At 44.4% G+C, this 26,461-nt stretch overlaps 1 protein-coding gene across 5 annotated transcripts in view; it reads right to left on the reverse strand.

Moving 5' to 3' along the window:
• Positions 1–2,622: 2,622 nt before the first annotated feature.
• POMGNT2 (protein O-linked mannose N-acetylglucosaminyltransferase 2 (beta 1,4-)) overlaps positions 2,623–26,461 on the reverse strand; it is a 31,081-nt gene continuing 7,242 nt past the window's right edge. For 2 of the 5 annotated variants that reach the window (XM_014937931.1, XM_014937933.1), the window contains one exon: positions 2,623–4,931. In XM_014937931.1, coding sequence (XP_014793417.1) covers positions 3,103–4,839 — 1,737 coding nt within the window. In that variant the 5' untranslated portion in view covers positions 4,840–4,931 and the 3' untranslated portion in view covers positions 2,623–3,102. Of the gene's footprint in view, positions 4,932–11,347; positions 11,538–13,040; positions 13,198–26,461 lie in introns of those variants that run through there. The other 3 variants (XM_014937934.1, XM_014937932.1, XM_014937935.1) reach the window with 3 other exon arrangements.

The raw sequence follows: 26,461 nt of genomic DNA on the forward strand, positions 1-26,461 counted from the left end.
CCTGAACCTCCCCTGGCGCAACTTGAGGCCATTTCCTCTTGTCCTGTCGCCTGTGACTTGAGAGAAGAGACCGGCCCCCACCTCTCTACACCCTCCTTTCAGGGAGTTGTAGAGAGCAATAAGGTCTCCCCTCAGCCTCCTCTTCTCCAGGCTGAATAACCCCAGTTCCCTCAGCCTCTCCTCATACGACTTATTCTCCAGATCCCTCACCATCTTTGTCGCCCTTCTCTGGACTATTTCCAGAGATATTTTCTATCCCAGCTATTTCTTTTTTTCCAGGACCAGCCAGCACCACAGAGCTTAACGGAGCGGCTCTGAGAGGAAAAACGACGCAATGGTGGAAGGTGTGACTCTCTTGCACAACACAACTTGTCAACAGGAGCCCCACCAGCTCGTTACGAGATTGAACCTTAAGCAATGCCAGGCAAGCATTGCTTGCCATCAATTGGCACCGACAAGAAAGGTCAGGCTGGGCTGTGCACCCTCAGTACTGCCTGCTCCAAAAAGGAGGAATTTGGGTACAGCAGTGGGGCTTGAACACAGACATTCTCATACCGGGCAGGCGTTGGAGGAGGCCACATCACTGTCACAACTCCGGCGTTCAGCTCTCTCGGGGTTTGAAAAGGAAAAATCCTTTAATTTTGTTTCCACCTCGTAAAGTACTCACAGCACTGATGAGGAAGACAGAACCTGAATGCACATTTCTGGAAAGCACACTTCTGGAAAAAGGGAGTCTCTGAATGCAAGAGACCATTTCATGCTACAGTTAAGAGCATGGAAACCCAGGAGTATGACACTTCATTACCCTGTAGCCCATTTGGTTGATTAGAATCATTAGGATATGAGAGGGAAATAGTTAATGTGCTGTAACCAATCTGCAAATGTTAGAAAATCTGCAATCATATGAAACTAATTTTAAGTGAAATGGGATGGTCTACAAATTACAGGCAAAGGATTGCTACAAAAGGCACTGAGAAAGGCCAGCAGGAAAGCAACACAAGGACCGATACCCCCACCCAGGAGGAAGGGTGGTTAGGAGAACACAGGCAGCAACCCTTTAAAACATAAAGGCCAAAATTATTAGTCGGCAAGGCCACAATGGCAAACACAGATTTTGGGATAGTTGTTCTTTTACCCCCTTTAAATCATAAACTTGTTTGAAAACAAAGCTAGACATAATGAAAATACAGAAGTAGCACTTGCCTGAAGGTCCAATGTTGTACCGCGGTGTTTCACTCATTTTTCAACACTCCTGTTTCTTGTCTGATTTGTACAGCGCTGTTGTTCCTCCCCCTCTCTCTAGAACTCATACTATGATCCTGCCTTGAGATGCTCATCTATCATCCCATCACTCAGAAAGCAAGCCATTTATCCTACTGCTCAAACACCATAGAATCACAGAATGGTTTGGGTTGGAAGGGACCTTAAAGATCATCGAGTTCCAACCCCCCTGCCCTGGGCAGGGACACCCCCACCAGACCAGGTTGCTCAAAGCCCCATCCAGCCTGGCCTTGAACCCCTCCAGGGATGGGGCATCCACAGCTTCTCTGGGCAACCTGTTCCAGTGTCTCACCACCCTCACAGGAAAGAATTTCTTTCTGGTATCTAATCTAAATCTCCCATCTTTCAGTTTAAAAGCCTCCTTTAGGTACTGGAAAGCTGCTCTAAGGTGTTCCCAGAGCCTTCTTTTCTCCAGGCTGAACAACCCCAGCCCTCTCAGCCTGTCTTCATAGAAGAGGTGCTCCATCCCTCTGATTGTCTTCGTGGCCCTCCTCTGCACCCACTCCAACATGTCCATGTCCTTCCTGTTCTGAAGACTCCAAAGCTGAACATGGTATTGCAGATGGGTCTCACCAGAGCAGAGCAGAAAGATAACATCACCTCCCCAAACCTGCTGGCCACACTTCTTTTGATGCAGCCCAGGATGTGGTCGTCTTTCCAGACCATCCAGACCTCAGGAGGAGTGCGGGGACCAGGGATGAAGCCAGATTCTGATCTCAGGGAAAATGCATGTAAGTCCAGAATAAACTACTCCATTGGAGCAACAGAGGTGCGGGTGTCATCAGCCTGACCCCTGACACATGCTCTGTCCAGCCCCATGCCATGGCACCCACCTACCTGTCCCCTGCCCGACCCTGCTTCCTCCCACCAACATCCAGGAAAACCTGTGCCCAGAGAGCTTCCCTTTGTGAACACCTGCCTGTTACTTGGCCAAGCACGTACCCGTTAGCAGCTATTATCAACAGATCATTCTGATCAAACACCAAAAAAAAGGATCTTCTTCAGCAGATTGCTTTAAATGCAATCTCTCCCCCATCACCTCTTCCATACCATCCCCTTTCTTCCTCCCAGACCTGTACATAACTCACAAAATGAAAACATCTTAAACCACAGTAAATTATTTTATCCACTCCATCCCTCCCTATCTCCCATCTGCTATTCCAGCCTTTTGCTATTGGGGTGCAGTAAAATCCGATTGTAAACATGAAGCTGACACTGTAGTCTCATTCTTTTCAACCAAACTATGAAAAATAAAAAGCAACCCACATACACGTTTTATCATAGCAATAGATAAATCCGTCACACTAACAATTTTGACAGAGAATAAAAAGCAAAAAAATATCGAGGAGGTTTACAGCAGTTTAATGAAGGCTCTCGTACCAAATCTGGAACTCAAAGTTACAGTCAGAATTTTTGAAAAAAATAACTTACAGTAAAAAAGCTGATGAGAACTGCCCATCTAGCCATGGAATTAACTGCGGTTTAACGCTGTGCTTAAATACTCACCACACGATAGAAACGAATTTAAATCACGACCAAGATACACACAATTCACTTCCATTCTGTTTTCAATTACATGTATTCAGCATATAATTTAACCTCTGGAAGTTGCTCTGAAGAACACAGAGGTTTGTTGTTTTTTTTAAAACACGCACTGGAAATAAATACCATTTAAAGAACACAGGTGGAGTGCAATAAAATGGACACTTAGGCACTGGTACAGTGTAGTCCTCTTCAGCCCTCTACAAACTACAAGACAAGAAGTTTTAAACCACAGATGGAGTGGAGAGCAGGGCAGAGCTGTACAGGTAGCGCGAGGGGTTATGTACTACACAAGAGCACATCTGCAAAAGGTCCCAGGAGATTTTTGTTGAAGATGCAGCGTATCCACACCAGGTATATTGTGAAGGGCTTAATGTTTTCTGAGAAGGTGTGATTCTGATGGGACAATATATAAGGCATGTAAGTGTTTTCTCCTTGCTCTTGTATCCACACTTCATATTTCACTTCTCTCACCTTGAGATACTTCAGGTTCCAGGGGATCTGCCAGGACACGGCAAGTTTAGCTTCGCTCGTGCCCTGGACGGAGGCTTGACACTTGGCATCCCTCACTTTGCCAGGGTAGAGGCTGCCAGACCACTTCTGCCTCTTGGGTCCGGGCTTAGACTTCACAGTCTGCCTGATGACATGGATGAGAGAAGGGATGTTCACCTTCGTGTCCTGGTAGGCACGGAACAGCCACTCGGGGTTGCGGCAGCAGAGGTGGCGCGGCACCTCTGTGCTCTTAATGATGCGTTCTTGCTCAGCTTTGTCCAGATGAGCAATCCCACCCTGATCCCAAGGTCTGTCCGGGTAGGTGACGGTGTCTTCCCTGTCGGTGTTCTGCCAGGCAATGTACTGCAGGTCCATGCCAGGAAGGGTTGCCAGGGTTTTGTAAGGAGTGTAGTGTTCAGGGTTGATGGCATAAGGAAAGAGCTCCACCACTGTGGCACCTCTTGGCAGGAAGAGAGACATGACTAATTGGGCCCCATGCATGCTGACCAGCATGGACGCATTGCTGATCAACCGGACGATGTCGGAAAATGAATGCTCCTCCAGAGAGACAGTAATTGTTTTCATCTGAAACTCCTGAGCCAGAGCCAGGATTAGTTCTGCCTCATTTAGGATAAGTCTGTTGATTGTTCGACTGAACACTACGATGTACTCCTCACTGGAGCTTTCCTCCAAGCTGACGTTCAGCTTCTGCATCATGAATTTGGTGAACTGCCTGATCTCGTTACCAGAAACCAAGATGTTCGCCTTCGGCCCTTGTGGCTGGACAAACCCATATTGGTACCAGGTGGTGATTTTGGACAGTCCCACATATGATTTGGTAAAGCAGAGGAGCCTGCCCAGGGTTTTAAGCTGCTCCCTGAGGAGCGGCTGCTTGTTACTCAGTAACTTGTAGAGGTCAAAGTGAACGCCTTCACTCCACCCTTCCATGAAGAAGAGCCGTGTTTCCAGATCTAAATCGGAGAACTGCTGCATGGTGTAATAAATGGGGAGGAGGTCGTCGTGAAAGACGTGCATCAGGTTGTCTGGGTTGAACCTGTTGGCGATCAGCGCCACGTCAGGCACAAAGACCGGCTTTGGCATAAATTTCAGCGCAGCGGCTGGCAGCTCCACAAAGTTGAAGTACTGGGTGTTGTGATCTTCTACCGAGGAGAGGTCGAGCAGAGCCGGCTGGAACCTCCGGGAGCCCAGGTTGGGCAGCATGACCGAGGAGTTGCTGTGAAAGTAGACAAACTCCTCGGCCTCAGTAGAGTAGCAGAGGGACTCGAAGCGGCAGACGCGATCAGTGTGCATCCTGCCGGTGCACACCATCCTGGTACCGTCCTCCACCAGCGCCTGGAGAGCTGCATGGTAGTCGATCTGAACCTGAGAGAGCTCCTGAGACTGACGGGTGAGGACCAACTCCTCTTCAACCATGAAGACATGCTCTCGCAGTTTGATGTATTTCCACAGCACCGCAGCAAGGACAGACACGAGCAGGGCATTGAACACAGCTGCTATGTTCATTCTGTAGGTAGATCCTAGCAAGATGACAGGTGGGGAACGCAGCGGAGAGGGAACACATCATTAACACTCCTTGACATGGTGAGGGCAAAGACCTGTGGAAAATAAACCAAGAAAGGAATCATTTAAACATCAGCTTTACAGCTTCAGCATAACTCATATTTTATAGACTAATCAAGACTGTTTAGGCTTTTTTCAGCAATTTTTTCCCCCTTCCAGGGAGTGAATGAAAAGAAGAAACAAAGAGTGCCAAAGCACTACCCAAAAATGTAAAAAAAATAGAGCAAACAGAACTAGGAGCTGCTCTATAGGATGGCTTCCTCTCGTTTTCATGTCTACCCTTTTGGAGAAGCAAAGTAAAAGAGTTTGAGGATGAGCTCTACAAAGCTTTGTCAGAAAAAAAGGTAGATTCCCTGGGACCTTGGCTCACTCTGCTTTTTGCAGAGCAGTCCAACAGCGAGAAGAAAGCCAGCGCTACGATCACTGGGCTGCTCACACTGGGCTTGAGAGACCCAGCTCCTTCTCTTGATCTGCCATAGGCCTTTGACATGGCCATGAGTACCCAGCTCTGCCTCTCGCCTTGACTGTGCAGAAGAAGCATTGCCAAGAATAGATTTTGCTACGCTCCATTCCAATATTAAATGTGAACTGGTGAACATAACATTCAATTTAATTTTATTAGGGGGTAGGGGAGGGACTTGCAGGTCTACGGACTGCCCTGTGGGAGACTCCCCAGTCACTCAGTTGTTTCTTTGGCTGCAATCCAGGATGAAAGGCTAGGAGCTGCCATCGTCTTCCAAAAGAAATATTGGCATGGGAGTGAGGAGAGCTCCACTCTTTATGCGAGGAACTGATGTTTCATTAAAACAATCAAACCTTCATTTAGGGAGAGTCTGACTTGTACCAGCACAGCCAACCCTTATACAAATGGGAAGGTAATGCATTTGAAGTGTTTCCAGCGTTGGTGTTTTCCCATCCCAAACTGAGAATCTCTTCTGTGCTGCTCCAAGGCCTCCCTGTTTCTTTCTCCCTTATGGGAGAGATCCTGCCGCTGTTTTCTTTCTATGTAGAAACACTACTGGCTTATATCAGGGTATTGATTATATTTTCAACTGTGAACTTCAATTGAGATATTGATTCAACTACAGTATTTATGGGCTCCAATTTTCATTATGCACCAAGGTTCACTGCTAGTCAGGCTGTAAACAATTACAGCCATGACTCAAGGGGAACTATAGGAAGGGAAATTTCTGATTGGTATATACCCCATTAGACTGCTTCTAACTGCAGTTTTTAAAAGTAGCAATTTAAACTCCCTTTGATGCAAGTTTGGAGGGAGGGGAAAAAAAGCAACGTCTCAAGAACACGCTCTGACATCCCAAACAATAGTTCCTCAGCATTTTAACCCAGAGATTCTTGTTCTTACATGCCAGAGTGGAGGAAGACAGCAAGGCATATTTAGGACCAGTGCAAACACCTTCTCTACTGTCAAGGGAATTCCTTTGGAAAGAGAGAATGCAGCCTAAAATCTTGATCCTGCAATCTGGCTCATGCAGCTTGGAAATGAATGGAGAATCATTCATGGAATTCAATGAAGTTAGAAGGGATCCCTACAGCTTCTGAGATCCCAACAGCCTGCAGGATCCCCGTCTTCGGAAGAACCGAAGGTGCGTGGGAGACTGCATAATGCCAAAGAAACGAGCGCTAGCTGTAAGCCACACACATTCAAGGGATGGTCTCTGGGGATCTGAGCAACAAATTCATTTCAATTTCAGAGCAGCTCTAGCTACTCAAATGGAACAGAAACGAAGTTCACCTCCTTTGGCAAGTGGTCTGAAAAACTGCCTCATTTAGCAACTCCCTAAAAGCAAGCAGGAAATTAAAAAGGTGGTGTTTTGATTTCAACCATGGAAAAGGAAATGGGAAAGGCCCCAGAGTGGTCATCTAATTACCAGGGCAGGATCAGCTCTCCCAAAACCACTCCCCCCAAATGTTTATCCATCTCGTTCCTAATACTTAATCATCCCTTCAGCCAGTCTCTAGCAATAAAGGTATGAAGGACTACAATAAGCTTCTTCCTAGCACTCAGCCTTCCTTTCCACCATGTCGATGTAGAACTGGTCTTGTCCCAGGTGCCACAGACACCCTGCACCAACAAATGATGGCTGTGACAGCCTCTCAGTGTTTCCTTCTCTCTAACGGGATGACTGCTGCTCCTGATGGCTTTGCAACTCTAAGCGATGGCTGTTCCATGGACAACTTGAATGGAAACATACTGGGGACACTCAGTTCAGCTCTACTAATGCAACCAAACCAGTTTCCAGGAAAAGAAAATTTTGATGGGGACGGATCTTAAGTTATTTTGTTGGTACCAAATTTCCAAAGCTTCTTCATTGTACTTCTGCACTATCTTTGAAAGATGTCTCTCTACTACAGACCTCTCATCTTGTGAGCACTTTAAATTACTTCAGCAGCATCACCAAGGAAAAAGACCGAGCCCAAGCAGCCACATGGAAAGCCTGCTAACCAGTACGGGAAGGAGATCTTTAACAATCAAGTCCTCTGCCACAAGCACCCACTTTAAATGGGCATTGAGAGTAAAGGCAACTTGCAAGAACCTGACAGAGGGGCAAAACCACACGGCCTCTTTATTATTCCAGTAACAGTGGGGAGAGTGTGTATGTGTGGGTGTTTCAAAGGCACCAGAAGCCAGCAGTCCATAAAAACACCACTGATACAACCTGCATTTCACGAGCATCTCGAGAGTGGAGAGATCTGCCAACCATTATAAACCCCTTGAGCTGAACAGGCCTCCTTGGAAACGGCCTGTTCTAATGTTTCACCCCTGACTGATTTGTTCTCTCCCCTCTCGCCCCAAGAGAAGGGCATAAGAGGCACTTCAGAGATGCAGCCTGATGGATGCGGCCAACGTCCAGAGGTTAGCAGTTTTCATTTCAGACTCTGCTACAGCAATACCCACTAAATGGCTACAAATGAACAACTCAGCTTTTTAATAAAAATCACCTGCAAGGCCCTCCTCCACCTCTTCTCTCCTTGCAGCTCCTTCATTTCCCCACACTTAGCTGAAGTGAGTGCATGTGCTTTAGCCAACCCTGTGTCAGAAATGAATGTTAAAAGCTAGCAATGCTAAAGGAATCATCTTCATTCCTTCATGCCAATTCGTAAATCCTGGTTCATGCTGCTTGGCTGAAAGCTGCTTTTGACAGAAACAGGGGACATGGACAGGAAAGGGTGTCACAGACAGAACTGACAGGAGAATTTCACAGGTATGCAGGGAACAGTCTTGATTCTTTGCCTTTTTTCACACATTTTATCATCCACCTTTTTTTTTTTGACGCTTTCACTGAACACAGACCTTAAAGAACTATCATCTTTGGTCCCTCAAAGAGTGACAGAACATAGATAGTAACAAACCATCTCGCTGTTTGCTTTTAAAGACGCGGGAGAGGCTGCACTATAGGGCTAACAGCAAGCAATCACTCTGCAGGTCCTCTGGTTCCTCAGCCCCCCAGGCTGAGGTCAGTTGTTACGTGCTGTCAGCAGTAGTAGTCCCAGAATGGGAAACTATTCCAGAAGGCAGCAAGTAACTCAGAAATAGGTGAAAGCATTTAGTCTTCCACCTGAAGAGAGCTGTTTCACAATAGAAGAAACTTTCATTACTAAATCGCCCTCACAAAAACGGGCCTAGAGCTGCCAATCCCCTCCCACGGTGTCAGAGAACATCTTAAGAACTAAAAAGCACTTGCAGAAGTGCCAGGCCAGACACAGCTCCTTTCCTTAAGAGCAGAGGACTCTGTGCTATTTCTTTGTACATCTAGGTCAGCACCCAGGCCGTTCACAGCCCTCGTTGCCCAAAGACTATCCCCGCAATTCCCACCACACTCATCCACCCTCTCACGTCCCAGTGACACTGGGATAACCACAGCTTTGCCCCATGTGAGAAATACACCCCAGTTACCAAGGAAATCACAGGGACTGACTTCTTTTTTTTTTTCCTGTCTGCTTTGAAATGCTAAAGCACCATCCTTCAGCAAGAGAAGACGCGACAGCTGATACAGGAGAGCCCAGCCGGAAGAGACGCGCACGGAAAAGCGGCACAGAGCTTCTTGTTGCCAAGCTGGCAGAGGGACACGACGTCCCATGGGAGGGGACAGGATGTCCTTGAGGACCCCTGAGAGGAGCAGGAGTGAGACAGAAGTGGCAGATTTCCCTGTCATCGATGCTGAATGTGCAGCGGGGCAGCTGACCTACAGCGCTGCACGGTCAGAGCTGGGGAGCTCAACAAACACATGGGGACAGGGGCAGCTCAAGACTTTGCAAAGGAAATAGATTTGTGTCCTGAGGTTTGCAGCTCAGCCACAATGGATGCCCTCCAGAGGCTAAGAGCCTGTGAGGAGGGGTTCTATTTTTGGTCAGCCTATTTTTCCTCTTTTTCCAGAAGAGATCACAGGCACGAAGAGCTTACCCCGTTCTTTTCCTCCACCCTCACTAAGTTAGCAAAAGGGTCAGGGCTTCATCCTCTTAGCCCAGATACTGCTGCTCTAATTAGCACTGATTGCTGGTGAGCAGGTAAAGACTTGAGGAACATGCATCTGATGCACTTCTGGCAAAGACCTTGAGCATCTTTGCAGGTCCGTAGTACTCTCACGGAAGTCTGGACACAGTAGCATCTTCTCTGTGTTAGCTGCTGGTCACCTAATGTTTCAAACACCCTCAGAAGTGGGAAAGCAAGAGGAAGCACTGATGGAGAAGCCGTTCTTCATCTCTTGTTAACATGTCGAGGAGATCAGAGTGGGTGGGAAGGGAGAGATGAATTTCTACTAATAGGCAGTTGGCATAAATGAATTCAAACAGTCCTTTAAGAGACAAACTCTGTTGTTCTTCTTCCAATTGTGAAACTAGGGTGGGATGAATCACTACTTTAAAGCTATTAACATGATGGACAATGTTTTAAATGTCTTATCCATTTAAAAAATTACAATCTAGGTATGAAATTGGGAGAATAGCTACAAAGTCCACACAACAGAAAAACAAAAAAGACACAAACACACACTACTAACAATGCCAGAGGAACAAAACAAGAGCTTGATTAGGGAGAACAAGGTTCACACCTCATGTGAGCAGTACATGTAAAAAGGGACCACCTACTGCTGCAGGTACAAACAAAATGAGAAGTGCTGGTTTTGTCTACTTAGACATTGCCAAACTTTTGTTACCAACTGCCCAAACACTTTCCAAGCCAACGCTTAGTTTTTCAGAGCTACAGCAGGCTAAAAACCCCTCACAAAATGGAAAAAAAAGAAGCATGAAGGACACATGTTTCCAGAAAGCATCACCACTTTGTGCAGAGAGAGAATTGCCTCTCCATGGAGGCTAACTTGGGTTTGGCCCAGCTGACCAGCTCCCCTCAGAGCCGGCCAGTCATGGCAGCGGTGTCCAAGCAGAAGCATCCCCAGTTGCCAGAAATACGGCACAACTGGAAGTAGATGGGGCTGTTCCTGCCACAGGACAGGGAAGGAGTTAGGGCAGGGCTGCACAGACAAGAAATGGGCAGGGTACCCTGACCCTTTGTGTTACAGCAACGCAGTGGGAAGGTGGGGACCTGATGTTCCTTCCTTAAGGACGATTTCCCCATTAGCACTCCCTACCCCCGTATCCATCTCTTGCTAGGCTGGCTTTCCAGGAGCGACACAGGAAAAGTAAAGCATGCAAACATGGCATTTCACACTCCCCCTGCAAAATGTCTTCTGTTCTTTCTCCCATCCCTCACGCAAGAGGCTCAGCTAAGGATGCAGTATATGTAATACATGCAGTTTTAAATATCTCCTTCATTCATGCTCAAAGCAGAAGTTGCTAGAAGGCAACTTTCCCGATGGGAAGGAGGGGGAGTTAGGATTCAGCAGCCAAGAACTGGCTTTTATTCTCAGCTCTGTCACAGATTCCCACAGAACTACAAGCAAGTCAATCTCCACTTATTCACTGTATTTGTTTAATGAGATACATATATCTTTCACAGTACATATCACATTAAAGAAAGGATGGTACACTGAATGATTGATATACTGGAACATTTTCTTTGTAAAAACCAGCCATGTGTAGAAGTGCTGACTTTTTAAACAGCAAAAGAGCAGATTCTCGAAGGGAGCAAACCCAGCAGTTTAAAATACAAATATCATTAATGAAGCCTGATACAAAAAGGGGATATGAAAAATAAAAATACCTTAACTCTGCAGCCTCAAGTGGAATTTTAAATATAGAACTTTATTAAGAAAAAATAAAATCACAACGTAATTATTTTTTTTTTAAATCCACCCTGGTTTTTTAAGGTTGTTTAGGTATGTATAGACAGTTGTAATCAAAATAAGGTTTACCTTCAGTTTCTGTGGTTTAGCATAACACAGGAACAGAAAGCAAAACTGTAAATCTTTCTATAAAAGACTGCAACCAAGGAAGCTGAGGCTCTGTGCAATGGTTCCTACCGCAAACATACCTTCAATACAAACAGGAGAATATTGGTGGTTACTGGACGCCTTCCAGTTGTGCTTATGGGGGAAAAAAATCCAAGTTTTCTTCCATTTAATTTCAGAGGCTGTGAGAGCTGAGATAGGAAGGGATCCACCCTGACTTTCAGGTTGACTAGCAGCAATTGATTTAGTATTTGTTGATACTGCTGTCTTGATCTACAAAAAAGCAGGTGAGAAAAAATCCAATACTAATCAGTTAATGCATATAAGCAAACTGTGAAACTGACCTGTAAGTATGAATCTAAAAAGAATACTTCTTGGGCTTTTAAGGTCCACATTTCCAAATCTCTTCTCCAACCAGAATGACATGTTCTATGAAATTCTTGCCACAAACTAACCCTGATCTCCAGAAAATTCCCCTAAATAAGATGCATTTCTGATAAACAATCTTGAGGTGGGAGATGAAAGAAAAACGAGCTAGAAAAGGAAAAAAAAAAGTGCATCTCAGCCCTCAAGTCTTCACCTTCTGACAATCCCAAGCCTAAAGATAAAATCTCAAGGTCCTCCAAATAACCATGGTGAGGCAGAGGGGGAAGCTTAACAGAGAGAGTTCATTCCAGCTGATCTTTGTTCACCCATGTATCCCATCCAAACCTATCAGGTTATTTTGGCATTCACAGCACTGTCATACGAGTAACAAAACCCTCCTTTTGCCCAGTCCCTTGCTTTTAGTCTGTAAGCAAGATGCCTTTGTCAGAAACAAAAACGTGTTAGAGAGCAGCAGGTTTATTTTACTTCAGTGGTCTATCTAAAGCAAAGACAGTGACGTGGCTGAAAGGAAAATGTACTAATGCTGCAAAAGTGAATTTAAAAGAATATGACGCCAAATCCCGAAACACTGAACAAGATGAGCTCCAGCCACTTCAACTATGCCTTTGGGCTTTAGCTGCCATTTGTTATTCTCTGAATTTTATCTATCCTTTCTTTCTTTATTCTCTGACAGGGAGAGTACCTGTGTGGGACATACTGGGACTGGTGCTCAGCAGCCTTTGCACCTGAGCTCTCCTTGCTTCCCATCAGCATGGTGCCTGAGACCGCTCCTGAATGCTGCAAATTCTAAGCAGGAGCCAAAATTGTTGGGAGCACAGTGCAGCCAATAAGAACAGCAAAAATCCCTCCTTGGTTACCACAAGCTCTACATTAGCATGTTTTTAGGGGAGGGTAAAAAAAAACACAACCCAAAGTAATCCCAAAGCAGCACCTGTCCAGTAAGAAATACATTTCTGAAAACCTACAGAAATTTAGTCCAGATCAAAGATGTTTTCCCCATGAGATTTTTGTTTAAAAATGATAAAGCAAACCACCAGTCAAACAAAGACAGACTACAAAGATGTGGGATTACAGATGAACTACTGACCTCCTTCCCACACATGCAAAGCCAAAGAGGAGAGATTCCCTGTGAAGTTGTGGAGGGGGGGGGGCAAGGAGACAGTATCAAAAAACATGCTATTCCCCCCCGCCTCTGCCCCTGAAGTACACTGCAGCCAGGAATGCCAACAAAAACTGAATTCAGAGCCGTATGTGATCAGCACAGCAAACAGAGCACAGTTACAATAACACCCTGCAAAGAAACACAGTCATTCAGAGCATCTGCAACCTTTTTTTAATCTTGGAAGTACTATCACTGGTAGATTAGTGTTTCAGCACATGCACGCATACCTGGTGTTGCTAAATAAAAGGAAAAGCTATCCGGTGCCTCTCTTTCACGGGAGAAAGAAAAAAGAAGACACCTCAAAGCTACGTTTTGCAGGGGAAGGAACACTCTCCAGTCCTCTTCTTTCCCCACCACCATAAAGAAAAAGAAAAAAAAAAAAAAAAGGTATCTAACAGCTCTGAGCACAGTAACCCGTGCACCATCTGCAGACTGAAGTACCTTTCTCCCCCAGGTCTGAGCATGCTCTGTCTGCCGGCAGTGTCCTATCGCTCAAAAAAAAAAAAATCGTATCTAACAGCTCTGAGCACAGTAACCCGTGCACCATCTGCAGACTGAAGTACCTTTCTCCCCCAGGTCTGAGCATGCTCTGTCTGCCGGCAGTGTCCTATCGCTCCAGCTGGCTCACCTCAATTTGTTAGCCTCCCAGAGGTCAGCCTTGCATGCAGGATGATTTGCTGCAGTGTTCCTGCAAATCCCCAAAGGGCGGCCACCCTGAAACAAACACCAGCGGGCTGTTTCACAAAGCCCAGCGTGTCTCGGGTGACAGACGGCAAACTGGTTTGGAGGGGGGGACACACACATGCATTTTAGAAATCCTGCTTTTAGATATTATTAATGCCACTGCTACTCCAAACACTTCACACAAAAGAACAAAACAATAGGAGAGAAAGGAAAAAAATGTCCCTTGCTAGAGGACGTGAAAGCCATTTGGCACGCTTTCTAGCAATTCCCTTGGCACCAGGGAAGTGATTTCCCAGCTGCGATGGTCAGCAAATGGCTTAGTATTGTACAGGGCTGTGAGTGCCCTCCTTCAGCCATCCAGGGAACCCTATTTTTGAAATGAAATAATCTTTTCATGGTGGAAACGGCAATTCTTAAATACAAAGGCATGAAAATGAGCCAGGGCTTTAAGAGTCTCTTACTGCATCCAAGCTGAAGGTGATGGAGGCAAAAGTGTCTTACACCAATCTCAGCAGAGCTTGAACCTGTGGGGACTGAGCAGCTTCTTGGAGATGGCAAACCAGGTGGCACTGACTAAGAACATTTCAAGTCCTAATCCCACAACTGGATCTACATATAGGATCAGAAGAGCAGCCCAGTTCTGCCCATGGCACTCACCAAAAGGCTCATGGCAGGAAGTCACACCACTAAACACAGTTACTAGGAGTGAGATCCCAGCCCCGTGGGGACACAGATCACAAGGAAACATACAAGGCTCGCTGCAATGTGTTGGTCCGTACACTTGCAGGATGCATTTTGTTGATTATCTGGAAGGCTTTTTCCTTTAAGTGAGACCTAACAGGTGAAATAAGAATGATGAAAAGAAGGAAATGTTCTTTAACACCCACATGTGCACCCAGATACTCTCAGATGAAGAGCAACCATTTTACATATGGAAAAACAGGACAGCGAGCATCCTTAGGCTGTTGTTCATGTCAGGAATTATCCTCACTACCAAAATGAAGAAGTTCAAATGGTTCTGCCTTAAAACAAAATACAATTAAGTAAGATAAGATTAGGTACTTGAAACTCTTAACTAGGAGGGTCTGGCAGCTACAAGGGTGTCCTGGTTTGAGGTAGAACAGAACAGCACCAGTAGCATACAGCAAGTCCGTGAGGTTTGAATAGGTTTTCTTGGCTCAGAACTAAGAGTTTGATAAATATTTAATACCCCTCATAAAGTTGCAGCCTCCAAAAACAACACCACAAAAGAAAAAACAGTTAACATTTTTGAAACTCCTAAAAAACAGTAAAGCACAAACAATACTCAGCAAGCTAGCAAAGAAATCTGAATAGGCCCCTCTTGGTTTAGGACTGACAAAGAACAGGTAAATCATTATTTACTGAATCTTTGCCTTGCACGTACGTGTTGCAGGGGTGCCTGCGTCACTCCGAGTCATGGCATTTATTATTTATACTCCCAGAAGTACGCTCTATAAGAAATTGTTCTTCCTGCAGTGCTTTTCAACCCAAAGTGCATCTCAATTTGAGAGCACAAAAAAATTTCATCCCTGAACTGACAAAAAAAAAAAAGTCCTCGTATTGATAAATACACAAGGAGAGAAAATGAAGTTGGGTTTCTGTACACCAAGATCAGGAGACCACACACAGAGGATGGCATTTTGATTCTACAGAAGCTAACATTAAAACTGATGTCAAAAGGACCAGCACTTCAGCCAAATATTGAAAATTCCTAAGCAAGAATATACTTTGTCAGGTAAAAGGTATTTCTTTAAGAGTATCTCAATTGTTGAACTGCACTTTGCTCAACTGCTACAAGCATGACATACTCCCAGGCTTAAGAGACAAAGGATTCAAGTTTTACATAAATACAGGTTTACAAAGGTGTAAGTACAATCAAACACATTTCACGCACACACACTTAGGTTACATGTTTCTGCATCAACCTGAAAAATTCATAGATGTTTATTCTCCTCCACAGATATGTGCATATTTTACACATATAAGATATATACTTGCTACGGAAAAGCACGCTACCTATCTGAATTTGTCATATGCTAAATTATTCATTCTAACAATTCCTCCATCCCCATTAGGAACCACCCTAGCAGCACTGTGGGGACATACTGACCTGTTCCTGCAGCTATATGCAATTTGTGTTCAGATGAATGGCATGAGAGAGTCACCTGCTACTTTCCAAGGTAGGGCATGGCTTCAGTAGTTGTTCTGACCCAAGCTAGGTGTCACTTGTGCTCTTTCAGGTTCCCATTCTGCCATCAGTAATGACAGGCCAGTAGGGTGACACAGATTAACCAATTCCCTCTCCTACAGCTATGCCAACTGTGTATCTGCAAATATAATTAGTGCCAATGTGTCTGTAAAGGAAGCAGAGATAACTCATGCTCATAAGAGCAGCTTGGTGAGTAAATGATGATCACCTAGACTGACATGAGAAACCAAGGGTAAAACGTTGCCTGCGAGAGCCCTGGGTATTGCTCATGGCCTCACCACCATGCTTCCCACAGCCCTACAAGATCATCTGCCCTCTCTCAGATGACACTTTAATATTGGGCCTTTATCACCACATCACCTGAAGAAACACCTCTCCCATTTTACAGATGAAAAGATTGAAATGTCAAAGGGGTCTGGGTAGGACACGCCGCACCAGCAGCCACAAATGCAGTAGCAGCTTCCTGTAAAAAAACCACCAATACTCAAAGCCTCCTGTGTACCTCAAGGCTGTATTCATCTCCGCGGGCTCCAGGGCTGAAGACAGGAGTGAGGGCCTCCAATATCACAGGTGACAGTTTAAACATGATAAAGGACAGGGAGGATTACATTATCAGTGCTGTCACTGTTGCAGCTGGCAGAGCAGCCATAAGCCTGATGTGCTCTGCTCCCAGAACACCTTCTTCCCAACTTCTATCCCCATCCACGTTTGCCATGCAGAGGGCCACGGCGCCGCCCTGCATGCCTGGGAGATCCTCTGCAGCCACAACTCAGCCTGAAATTGGAGACCCTGTCAACATGGACTTGTCCTGAGAAGGGTGGAGGAAAAGGAAGAGAGTCCCTTTTTCCTGTCTGTTGAGACAAACAGAGTAGTCATAGCCAGCAAATCTCATAGACGTCTTAGGAAATTAGGATACTAATACTAGCTGTTGAAAGGAAAAACATCCTTGAATGTGAACATCCTCCTAGGGGTGCCAAGGCACATAAAAGAAGAAAAATAACAGAAATACAAAACTTGCATTTTAGGCTAAACAACGGAACTTTGACAGATCTGTAGGGGTGAAGAGCTAACACGTGCACAAGTATCCAAAGGAGAGGGTTAAGATGTCCAAGCCTTTCACTGCCTTCACTGGATTATGCCCCTGTTTGGAAGTGGGCTGCAGTTGTTCCAGAACTGATGAGAACATCTCAGTTCACAGGCAGGATTTACTGCAGGACTGTTCCCCGCAGCTGCCTTTGCCCTAAGCTTCCACTTTGTGCTTTCCTAAAAGCCCTGGAGAACCAAAAACTACAAACCAAAGTCCTAGTACTTCATGGAAAGAACTCCACAAGGAGGCAGCAGCAGCGTCTACGGTCTTGATCAAAACAGCAGTTTCGATCCAAGCTGGAGCGTGTGCTTCAATTAGCCAGTCTCTGACAAATGCCTGGAGGTGCCTAGCACAGCAGCATGACAGGAATGTAGTTCAGAGCCAAGGTAAAGGAGAAGCTAAATCAAATTAGGGGAAATAAAAAGATTTACTGCCATTTTGAGTCCCCAAATTGCAAACAGATTGTTTTACCTCCAATGGCCCCTGCAGCCACACCTGTACACCACAGCCTCACATCTTACAGGGATGCAGCCAGCATATAACCCAACCCTATTCATGATAGTAGTGTAATACCAATAACTGATAGGAGCACAGTATTATGCATATTATATATATATGTACATAGTATATGTACATCCCAGAGTCTTGAGGGAATTGGCTGATGTAGTTGCCAAGCCACTCTCCATGATATCCCTGGTGATCAGAAAAAGGGAAACATTGCACCCATTCTCAAAATGGGTAGAAAGAAGGACCCTGGGAACTACCAACCCTTCAGCCTCACCTCTGTGCCTGGGAAGATCGTGGAACAGATCCTCCTAGAAGTTATGGTAAAGCACATGGAGGACGGGGAGGATATTTGAGACAGCCAGCATGGCTTTATCAAGGGCAAGTCCTGCCCGACCAATCTAGTGGCCCTCAATGACGGAGTGACTGCACCAGTGGACAAAGGAATACCCTCAGATGTCTATCTGGACTTCTGCAAGGCTTTCACATGGTCCCCCACAATATTCTGCTCTCTACATTGGAGAGATATTGACTTGATTGATGGGCTGTTTAGTGGATGAGGAATTGGTTGGGTGGTCACATCCAGAGGGTAGAGGTCAACGGCTCAATGTCACTGATCATCATCTGGACAAGTGGTGTCCCTCAGGTTTCCATACTGGAATCATTACTATTTAATATCTTCACCAATGACATACACAGTGGGATTAAGTGCCCTCTCAGCAAGTTTGCAAACACCAAGCTGAGTGGTGTGGTTGACATGCCTGAGGGACAGGATGCCATCCAAAGGGACCTGGACAAGCTCAAGAAGTGGGTCCATGTGAACCTCATGATGGCACATTGACAAGGCCAAGTGCAAGGTCTTGTACCTTGATCAGGGTAACCCCCAGTGTCAACACAGGCTGGGGGATGAAGGGATTCAGGGCAGCCCCCAAGCAGTACTTGCAGGTACTGGTGGATGACAAGTTGGACATGAGCTGACAACATGCACTTGTAGCCCAGAAGGCCAACCGCATCCTGGCCTGCATCAAAAGAAGCCTGGCCAGCAGGTTGAGGGAGGGGATTCTACCCCTCTGTTGTGCTCTGGTGAGACCCCACCTGGAGAACTGCGTCCAGCTCTGGAGCCCTCAGCACAGGAAAGACATGGACCTGTTGGAGCAAGTCCAGAGGAGAGCCACAAAAATGATCAGAGGGATGGAACACCTCTCCTATGAAAAAAGGCTGTGGGTTGGGGTCATTCAGCCTGGAGAAAAGGCAGATCTGGGGAGACCTTACTGCAGCCTTCCAGTACTTAAAGGGGGCTTATAAGAAAGACAAGACAAACTTTTCAGCAGGACCTGTTGCAACAGGGCAAGGGGAAATGGTTTTAAGGTAAAAGGGGTAGATTTAGACTAGATATAAGGAAGACATTTTTTAGAATGAGGGTGGCGAAACATTGGCACAGGTTGCCCAGAGAGGTGGTAGATGCCTCATCCCTGGAAACATTCAAGGTCAGGTTGGATGAGGCTCTGAGCAACCCCATCTACTTGAAGGTGTCCCTGCTTATTGCAGGGAGGTGAGGCTAGATGACTTTTAAAGGTCCTTTCCAAGCCAAACTATTCTATGATTAGTGGATACCCCCTGCCTCTAGCATAACCACTTAGACTGAAGCTAAAGGAGCACAAAACATCCACATTCTGGGTTGGCAGCATATCCCAGGGGTGCTAATATTCACATGAAAATTCAGAACAGAGCGTTAAGGTCTCACGAATCATCTAAAATAACTTATACTGGAGCAGAAAAAAGGGTGTTTCCTGACAGCACAGGCCATAGGACTGAAAAATGTCTGCTGGCCAATTTAAACACTTCTTTAAAAATGTTTTTCAATTAGTACTTAAATACCCTAGTCTGACTTTCCCCGTGGAAAAGAACAATTCTTATCTTGTCTCTCATCTGATTACAGTATCATCAGAGGGCCCAGCAGAGCAGTAGTAACGCATGGCTGTGGGCCAGGCATTTACTGTCTCAAATGTTGCTCTGAGGACTACCACTGCTACTGACAGGGGGAAGAGAAGAAAGCAATATGAATCATCTCTCTCAGCTTCAATGTGAACCACTGTATGCAATAGGGAAAGTGTGATGAATACACTGAGTTACTTGTACAAAACCATTCCAACTCCTCCAGGTGTCATATGCAACAATTTACAGTTCAATAGCTAGGAAGAACTTCTTCATGCCCTTAGCAGCTTGAAAATTCATGGAAGGACTATTGAATCTAGGCATATTTATCAAGGGCACAGCAGCAAGATGAAGAGGTTCAAGCCTGATTTGAGGTTTGTTTTTTTTTTTGTAAAAGACTTGCTGGTATATTTATTTGAATAGTAATAAAAAATAAGGTGGTTCATTTTTGCCCCATAAATCCCACCAATAAATCAATGCATTATTTTCCTACAGCCCTCCTTCTCACACCCCCTCCATGGAGATTACAACAGCCCCATAAATGGCCGATGTGACATTTGATACACACAAGAGGGACAAAGTTTCAGAGAAAAAGCAGAAAGTATCTGTCGGGAGGGAAGCACCTGCAAACCTACTGACATAGTTGCTATTCACTGCCCTCCCTTCAATGAAGGGAGATTCTTTACCCAACCCTGCTACAGCAGCTCATTTCTGTTCCCTTCCTTCCCACTGGCAAGATTTGCTGCCTCTGTTGAGTCAAATGCTGAGTCAAGTATTTGGCAATGAGAATCTCTTCAAATAACTGAAGTGTAACCCGACTGTCACCGAGAGAAGAGCAACATCAGCCCAATAAACCAACTGCTGTTTAAAACAGCTGCACTTAAAAACATCTGCCCCATTCATTATGTACAGCTCTGGATCCACGTGCAGATATTTGCAAAGCCAAGAAGAGTGGTCTTTCAGCCACTTTACACAGTATTTCAAAACATCAAGGGCACTGCAGGCAGCAACATGCATCAAGATTTGCTTCCCCCACCTCCAGACTTCTGCTAACATTGCTGCTGATGCAGCCATTCCCCACAGAAGCCACCTAGCCATGATGAAAGCCCCGCAGCATTACCCAAGCACAGGGAGGGTTGGAGCAGGTCTGAACCCTCTCATTTGGCAAAGAATTCCCAAGATGAGCCATAGTAAAAACATACGTGTTGTCACACCCGTCATCCTCAAAGAGGAAAGTTTTTGTGACCTTGAAGAAAAGACAACACTAAAATATACACATATATTTGCCATAGGCAGTGAGACCCATCCCAAGTCTGGAGGGGTCAGAGATGGGGGACATCTATCATCCCAGGCAGAACCTTTCTGCCTCGGCTCATCCAACTCCACCCTCTCCACAGCAGAATGATGTGCTTATAATCAGTCCTGGAGGCTGACAGGAACAGTCCGCCGAGGTAACCTTTCTTCTCAGGCAGAGATTAAAGCTACAGCCTCAAAAAGCTCCTCTTGCAACTAGGAAGACTCAAATCTGCACCTGTATTAATGCAGCAAGTATCTGAAAGGAGAGAGCACCCAAGTAAGAGGCTGGAGACTGACTAGAAAACAGCCATCTTGCTAAGAGACTTAAGGTTACACAAAATAATGATGAAATATACTAAAATAAAAACTAAAATATACTAAAATAAAACCCCTCGTCTCTAATTTGACTGAATATATTCAATGCTTAAAGACAAGCATGTACCTAAGAGCACTGTGTTCCAAAGGGACAAAGACATGCACATCAATTAAGCAATGACTAGAGAACTTTTTGAATAATAACGTGATTCTGTGACCTCTGTGCTAAATACATACATATAGGTATATAATACAAATGCATGACTACTACAAAATTCATATAGAAAATTACAATTAATATATAGACTATATATTGCTCTTAAGTTTATACCTGCATTGAAAGATGATTAATCAGTGGCTTTATAAATTTTTTAAAGAAATTAACTTCAATAAGCTTCTGCTTTCCCAGCTTTAGTGTTATACCTTTGACACAATCGTAACACAGTCAGTGTAACACAGCCAAGAAGCTGCAAAGCCATATATAAATGTGTGTGAAGCTGTCCCGGATAACCTTACAGGAGAAGGGAAGGGGAGAGCAACTCCAATCTTCATTTTCTATTAACTCTCAGGTCTCTGCATGAACATGAGTAATAACCTAAGTAGTAAAGAACAAACAGCCAGAAGCAGGGAGCAGGGGTAAGAACAAATCATTAAAAAGTGATAAGCACCAAGGGCCCTAACTTAGCTAAAGGCAGTAAAAATGCACACGCACAGGAAACCACCTCATGTCTCCTCAAAATTAATCTGGTCATATAGTTTTAGTGCTGAGTAAGTGACTGCCTCAGCACGACAACCAGAGTGTCTCTTAGAAAGGACAGTATTTCATCTATGTGCTTAAAGGTCTGATAACCTATTTTCCTTCCAAAAGAGGAAATTACACAGCAAATTAATCTTTGTGCACCTTTTTATTTTCCACTCCTCCTCTCCTTCCCTCCCTCCACTCCTCCCATCCACTGTGAAAGATAAGCAGAAAAATATGTATGGTTCACAACAAAACTGCAATAAATTCACAACAGCAGGAACAGCCTGAGTCTTGCTTGACACACACAAGTGAGCTTAGGATGTGGAGAGTCAGTGCAAAACAAAAAGAAAAGGTCATGAAACCGGTGTGACACACCTTTCTGGCAAGGGTTCTTTGTCCATACAGGCATGGGTGAGAGGCTCATCTGCCCCCCTGAGCAAACACTGGAAAATGGTCTTGCCAGTGCAAAAGGATTTCAATTCACAAACCATCAACATCCCACTCAATTTACATTACAGGTGGCCAGCAGGGAGAAGGGAAATCAACAGCAAACTAAGACACAAAGCAATTCACAGGTAACTCATTTCCAGTGCATCAAAGGCCCATCAGTGACTGCCCCATGCAATGGACTGTGGCCATCCTCTAACTACATTTGACTGTCTGCCTGCCAGAAGCAAAGCCCCATCGCATCCAGGGAGTCACTGATGACACAAAGCATTCCTCTTCACAACAGGGAGCAGAGACCCTACACCCCAAATTAAGGAGGACATTTTCTGAGACAAAAGAAGGGAAAGAGACAGATGATTTCAAATTCCTTCAAGGCATTTGCAATTGTCAATGCATTTTACTCAGGCTGTGCTTAGATGCTTCATTGGTCACCAGTGGTCCAAAATTCACATACAGCTTAAAACTACACAGGGGTTTCTGAGCTTAAAGAAATGAGAGTCTAAACTCCCAGCTGGGTACCATGCTCAGAACAAAACCCATTCACTCTAGTACACCACTGAAGGGAAGCAAATTGTTAAGAATAAGTGTTATTCAGAGAAAAGTATGCAAAAGTGGGACCAAGAACATAAGAGGTGAAATTTTAGCTCCAAAAGCAATGGAAGACTCACAGCATGGCTTTGAGAAGAATGTAGCAGAATAACCCCAAACAGGCTGGTTTTGAAAACAAGAAGCTCTGAGAAGGAAAAGCAAAGGTTATTTTTCAGTGCTAGCCACAAAACTTCATAAAGGAATCTTTTAAAAACTATATGGTATACTGATAGCTGTATCAGAGAGCATAACTAGATGAGTAAGAAATATCTGCGTGCAAGTCCACTTCATACCAGAAGTACATAGAGCACGACTAGGAAACTCATAATTCCTTGGCTTCATGCAAGCACGGTCCTAGCATCGACACAGCTCTAAGACAGAGATGGTTCTCCGAAACAGAAGTAGCCTAATGCCAAATTTACACAAGGACTTTCAATCAAGGGCCCAAATCCCAGAATTCAGCTCCTCTTTGCTCCTTGAACAAAGCAGCAGGCAGATCAGGCTTTAGAGACATCTTTCCCTGCTAATTACATGACAACCATTGTATCACACCCACTGTCTCTCAAGAGCAAAAATACATGTGTAATCAAATTGTTGAGGTAAATCAGTAAAAAAAGATGGAAAGAAAACTAACACCATATACAAAGAAATCTTTGCAACCAAAAAATGAAACCATTTTTATTGAGAATTGCATTTTCTCAGTTGAACTTTGGGAAGTAAGCTGGATAGTATAAGACCCACTTTTCCACAAATACAACAAAAAAAAAATCCATTATCAAATAAACTCTTATTCCTTTCATCTTTAATCCTAATCTCCACAAAGAACTAAGCAATCTTTGTTTAACATCAAAATGCCCCTTGGCTCCTTTTCACACAAGTGTGGTCTTCAGAACATCCTAGCAGGAAAAGAAGGAGCTCCTGGATGCAACTGTGCAGGAGTCAATAACTATCTAGATCTCTGTTTCAGTTTTATAAGAGAGGAGGCCACTTGCACATATGTTTTGAAAGGAAAAGGCAAAATATTTTACAATGGAAAAGGGAAACATCAGTTGGTTCAGATGTAATTGTGCAGAACAGCCTCTCGTAGGTATGATAAATCAAGCTTTGGTGCGTGAGACAGTCAAATGGCAATGAAAGGTGCAGGCAGGATGGGAAAAGTTAGTGAAACTTTTCAGCTGTTGGTGGTAAAAGCTTTAAGAGCTGAAGGGGCAAATTATTGAGCCCTTTGCTTACAAAGCATTTCTTAAGAAAATTTCAAAGTTAGGTCCAAATAGCCAACTGTACTTAAACTCAAATGTGTCTCTTCTCAAACATAAATAAAGCAAAGCAAAAGAATATATAAAACATGGGACTAAAATAAAAGGAAAAAAAGAAAAGAAACAAGTTGGAAGGGAATAAAGAACAAAAAGGAGACACACTTGGGCAAAGTACATAGAGCAGAAGAATGTGCAATCTTCAAAGACTGCTCCAGAGAAAAAAAAAAAACCAACAGACTGGGAGATTATTTTTTTGATCTGTGTTTATCAATAAAGCACCAAGGAATTTCTAATCATGAGCCTGAGACCTCATTGCACTGTATGAAGTAAACAAAATCACCTAAAACACAAGAGATGGATGTGAGAATTGCTGTGCCAGCTGCAATGCTGTGGGACCAGTTGGAAGTAAATCAGTGAAAATGAACGATGCTATAAATCAGGGAAACTTTGCTCCCATCTCTCTTTTAGAGTCTCAAGGACGCAAGAGGGACAACATCTAATTCAGCACCAAAAAACCCAGTAAAAACATTTCCATGGCATCTCCCCTCTCAGTTAGAATGCAAGCTCAAACCCAGCAAGACAGGGAGAGATGAGTTCACACCACCAGGAGCACTCGGAGCAGAGAACACATTGCTTCCTCAGAAAGCACATATGCCATTGAATTCAAAGGAGCAAGCAATGTGGCATGAAAATGAACTAAAGTAGAGGAAAGAAAACAGAGCCAAAAAGAGCGCTTCCACTAAAGGACAACCAGAGTAAGGACCAGATGAAGAAAAGACCTAGACCACTCTGCCTATTGCACACTGCCATTAGCAGCCAGAAAATAACCCAACCAGTCCTCCTTTAGCCACTTTTCCAAGAGGTTTCTCTCTCAGGTTGGTGAGGAGCAAGCCAGTGTACAGAGCTTTGGTCTAAAGGCTTTTATACGCAGGAAGGGAAGGGGTTCAATTGTAATTTATTGGACATTTCTACACATTTCCCTGTGTGGAAGGGAGGAAAAGTTACATACTCCCTTGTAACATCCTCAGTCTCTTCTAATGCTTCATCCCTTCCAGGCAGAGGCATCGCACTGATGTACCACCTACTACAGAGAAGGTGTTCTTCTGCTCATGGTTAGCAGACACAGGCAGAATGAGAAAACCAAGGAGGGGAAGTGGATATGTGCACTGCAAGGCAGAAAATGCCAGACCATTAGGGTTTCTGTCTACATCAGTTCACACCACAGCGTCAAGCACAGTAACACAGAAGAGTAACAACTGCGCTACTCACAGATTGCTCTTCCAGGTGACTGGAAAAGGATCATTTCCTTTTCTATTTCAAGTCACTAAACCAAATCAATCCTCCTTTCACAGCAAGAGCTTTGCTTACCACACACAGCGTGGTGCCAGGCAGATACACCCAATGGAAGCAACGCTTGTGCTTAGATTTAAGCATGTGCTTAATTCCTGGCTGTATCAGCACATTCATCCACACATCCTTGTGGACCATGGATTTGCATTCTTACACATCTTTAAACTTTCCAGGTCATGTAATTTATCAATCTGGCTCCGATAAAGGATGGTAACAACCTGCCCATTCTTGCTCTCATTATGCTGCAGAAAACAAAAATACAGGTTTCTCAACAGCAAGGCAAAAGACACCGATATCCCTTTTCCCATTCTGATAATTTAGCTGTAACATATCATTACCAGGCTTGAATCAGAAAAAGGGAAAAAATACGCAAAGGGAGAAGGAAAAAAGCAGGGGGGAAAGGATACTTACTGCACGAGACAAACAAACAAGAAATTCACTTGTAGATCACACATGAAAAGAACACCTTTATTAAATATGATCTCAGAAGAACTGACTAGAATAAATCCATGTGTCGTACCAGGTATTTCAGCCTAAATATGGAAAATACACATTAGTCTGAGTTTATGAAGGGCTTAGTTTTATCACTACTATTTATACACACTTTCTAGGTTCACTTTAGACATATGGCTTATACTGTACACACACTATAAATATGGAATGCATAGCAGCACAGTTATGTGTCACAGAAACAAGACTTAAAACCAACAGACTTGAGTGCTCACTGACTTTAAAAGACAACAGCTCCCTATTTTTTAACATGTTTCTAAATTATATATGGGCTGTGTATCCCTCCAGACAAACGAACACTGATAAATTACGTTCTGTCTCTAGCCAGGCACTTCAAGTAATCTCCACCCTCCCACCTCCTCGTCACATGAAATAAAGATGAAGCACCACACAACGTCAATCACACTGCAGATCCATTCACCAGCTGCCTCTGCCTGAAACAACAAGTAGATGGGTCAAGATCTTCATCAGTCTCCACTATCAGAAGCTGAAATTTTTGCTGCAACGGACTCAGGCAACACCTGAGAGGGTGCTGGGTAGTACACACCCTACACAGCCTAGTCTAGCATTACACTAGACTGTGTAAGGAGGAGCCCAGCTCCTCTCTTAAGTTTCTCTTGATGGGATTGCTCTCCTTTGCAATCTGACTTTATCTTTTATGCCTGGACAAGTGATTTTGGCTACATCTGTGCACTGAGATATGT

Source organism: Calidris pugnax, unplaced genomic scaffold, assembly GCF_001431845.1.
Source record: "Calidris pugnax isolate Ruff unplaced genomic scaffold, ASM143184v1 scaffold11, whole genome shotgun sequence".
Lineage (NCBI taxonomy): Eukaryota > Metazoa > Chordata > Aves > Charadriiformes > Scolopacidae > Calidris > Calidris pugnax.